Source organism: Myzus persicae, unplaced genomic scaffold (assembly GCF_001856785.1).
Source record: "Myzus persicae strain clone G006 unplaced genomic scaffold, MPER_G0061.0, whole genome shotgun sequence".
NCBI lineage: Eukaryota > Metazoa > Arthropoda > Insecta > Hemiptera > Aphididae > Myzus > Myzus persicae.
The window spans coordinates 6,846-10,188 of record NW_019101084.1 but is presented as its reverse complement, the minus strand read 5'-3'; the positions used below and the strand labels follow the sequence as shown (position 1 = coordinate 10,188).

The 3,343-nt window shown below is 30.8% G+C and overlaps 1 protein-coding gene across 1 annotated transcript; it reads left to right on the top strand.

Moving 5' to 3' along the window:
• Positions 1 to 358: 358 nt before the first annotated feature.
• Positions 359 to 1,548, top strand: LOC111027673 (the record flags this gene model as incomplete). Its single annotated transcript, XM_022306069.1, has 1 exon — positions 359 to 1,548. A coding segment is annotated over one exon (915 nt), but the record flags the coding sequence as incomplete, so codon positions are not given.
• Positions 1,549 to 3,343: the final 1,795 nt, after the last annotated feature.

Here is a 3,343-nt window from a genome sequence, read left to right as displayed (position 1 = left end):
TGATAAAACGAAGTTAAAATAGTTTGATATTAGCCAAGTAGTTTGTGATAGTCCCGCTAAGGCCTTTATACTTAACGTACACAATGCGTATCACAGTTGTAACTCGTGTATAGAAGAAGGAACTTTTTTAAATAATCGTATGTCATATTCAGGCATAAATTCCAAATTACGAACAAATGAATCATTTCGTAGTAAAAAGGATGAAGACTATCATAAAGGCATCAGCCCTTTAGAAATGTTTCCTGATTTAAACATAACAGATGCTGTTGTGTTAGAATATATGCATTGTGTGTGCCTAGGTGTGATGAAGGGATTACTATTATTTTGGAAAAAAGGAAAATAAACTACACGTTTTATTAACGATGATATTGCAAATGAGATATCAACAGATCTTATACGTTTAAAATCATTTTTTCCAAAAGAATTTAGCCGTTTACCTCGTTCATTAGAAGAGCTCGAGTTCTGGAAAGCCACAGAATTTCGCTCATTTCTACTTTATTCTGGCCCGATTGTACTCAAAGGAAAACTTAAAAAGTCATTATATAAACATTTTATGTTGCTACACTGTTCAATCCGAATACTTATGTCAGATGAAACATGCATCACCTACAACGAATTAGCCAATAGTTTATTAAGACAATTTGTTACTCAATATTCAAATCTATACGGAGAGGAATATATAACTTATAATGTACATGGCTTAATACATTTAGCTCAATTTGTAAAAATTCATGGTTCGTTAGACAAATTTAGCGCTTTTAAATTTGAAAACTGTTTACAAATTATTAAAAGTACTTTAAAAAATTGTAGATTTCCTCTTCAAGATGTGTATAATAGATTAATAGAATATAAAAATATTGATATTGCTCCTTTTGTGAAATACCCGATTTTAAAAAAAGAAATTGCTTATGACCCCTTGTTGTATAGTGATCCCACTGATACATTGTATGAAGCAATAGTTTTAGAAAAATGGATTATAAGTACTGTGAATAATAAAAATATGTATTTTATGTTAAAAAATGAAAATGTTATTTGTATAAAAAAAATTATAAGAAAGGCTATCGGAAATATAATTTTAGAAGTTGTTAAGTTTAACTCAATGCCAATGTTTAATGATCCATTTAATTCTAGTTTGATTGGTGATTTTTATGTAGATTTATCTAGTCAAAGCATTTCTTTTTTTATTAATTTATGTGATATAAAGTATAAATGTTTGTTTATCAATGTCTCAAATATAAAAGCTATTTCAATAACTTGTGTACATAATGAATAATGATAATTAAAAATTACATTTTTTTTTATTAAAAAGCTATTTTTTTTTATTTTTTTATTCTCATGTAAAATCTTTAATGAAAAACTAATATGATGGATGTATTGATATGCAATAAAGTGTAGGTATTTATAGTAAATACAAGATAGAATATATGTGTGTAAAGGTGCAATTTTTAATGGGGAAACAGATTATAATATAGGTTTTTACCCTTAAATAGGTATGAAGTGTACACAGTATACTGTACACATGCAATTAATTATTAATTAATTAGCTATATATACCAATTTATTATTAATAACTTAAATTATTATTATTTTGCAATAACGTTTAAAAATTGCATTCTACTTCAGCCAAAAAATGTAAGAGGCTCACTCAGGTATAGTTATAAAATTGATAATTTTTCCTGAAGGGAGGGGGGTAGACTTTTTTATATTCCTACACAACATTTTTAATTTTCATTAAATTATCAAGTACAGTAGTAATTGTATATTTGTATATACTATTATAAAGGCTCTAGATCTAGAGGATCCTCGAGGATGGATCTATGGCTATCGCCCCCCATCTTTAATTACACCTCTGTACTCAGGGCTAGCCACCTTGACTATAGTGGGGGAAATCTATATTGTGAGCTGTAGCAAATAATATGAAATTTCCACTTCCGTAGGAAGGTTATTCAATGTAGATATACTAACTATTAACTACAATAGTATAAATATAGTTATCCCTATTATAACGCATATACGTTAGTTAACTTATATGTGAGGTTGTATGACTAAAATACAATTATCATGCGTAATTATAAATGTTACATAAAATAGAAGTTGTGTGCGATGTTCAAATTAATAACATCACTCAACCTGGCGTTTGGCGTATCAAATACATCTCTGAGTAGTTAATAAGAATTATTTTCTAACTTCGCAACACTAAAAAGGTAGTCTATGTAACCTCTATGTTTTTGATAGTTGTACACAGGGGCAATNAAGTGAAATTTCAAACATTCCCGCGCTCGAAACGAGATCTCTAAGACTTATCAAAAATCGTTATCACCTCCTAAATTTTTGTTTTTTAACTACCCATGACGTCAACAGTAGTGACTTTTAAAAGTAATTTCAACGACATTGACGTCTGCATCGCCGACTCTCACAAGCTCCCGAGTTTCAGGACAGCGAGTTTCACAAGCAACTAGTTTTATAATATAAGAGATGATATTTATTGATATTTATTTATTTCAGATATTTGGCAACAGGAGATTCACATCATACTATAGGTTTTTCTTTCCGAGTCGGACGTACTACTGTTTCTAGCATAGTTAAATAAGTATGTGTTGAGCTATGGAATGTTTTACAGCCTTTATATCTGGCTACACCTACAGAAGAAGTATGAAAAAATTCAGAAATTGGATTTAGAGAGCTTTGGAATTTTCCCAACTGCATAGGAAGCATAGACGGAAAACACGTGAGAATAAAATGTCCTCCTAAGTGTGGGTCAAGTTTTTTTTGCTACAAAAATTGTTTTCAATAGTTCTGCTTGCCATAGTAGATCCTAACTACAAGTTTTTAATTGTTGATATTGGTAGTTATGGCCGTGATAGTGACAGTAGTATTTTTGAGAATTCATCCTTTTATCGCCAGTTCATACAAGGTAAAACTATTTTACCACCTAAACCTTTACCTGGAACAACCACCCCAGTCCCACGTGTTTTCGTAGGTGACGAAGGTTTTAAACTAGAAACTTTTTTTAATGCGCTCCTTTCCGAGAGCTGTAGTTGCACAAGATGAAGCTAAAAAGTATTCAATAAGCTACTAAGCAGAGCACTACGTGTTGTCGAAAATGCCTTTGGTATTTTGGCACAAAAGTGGCGAGTCTTTTTTAGACCTATTGAATTAGAAGTTGATACTGCAGAACAAGTTGTCAATGCAGCTTGTTGCTTACATAATTATCTCTGAAGTACCTCTACAATTGAAAAAGAACCAGAAGAAGAAGACGCCATTTCACCTACTAATGTGTTTTGTAATACACAACGAATAAGAGAGGGATCAGGTATTGTAGCTACTTCTGTTAGAGAAAACT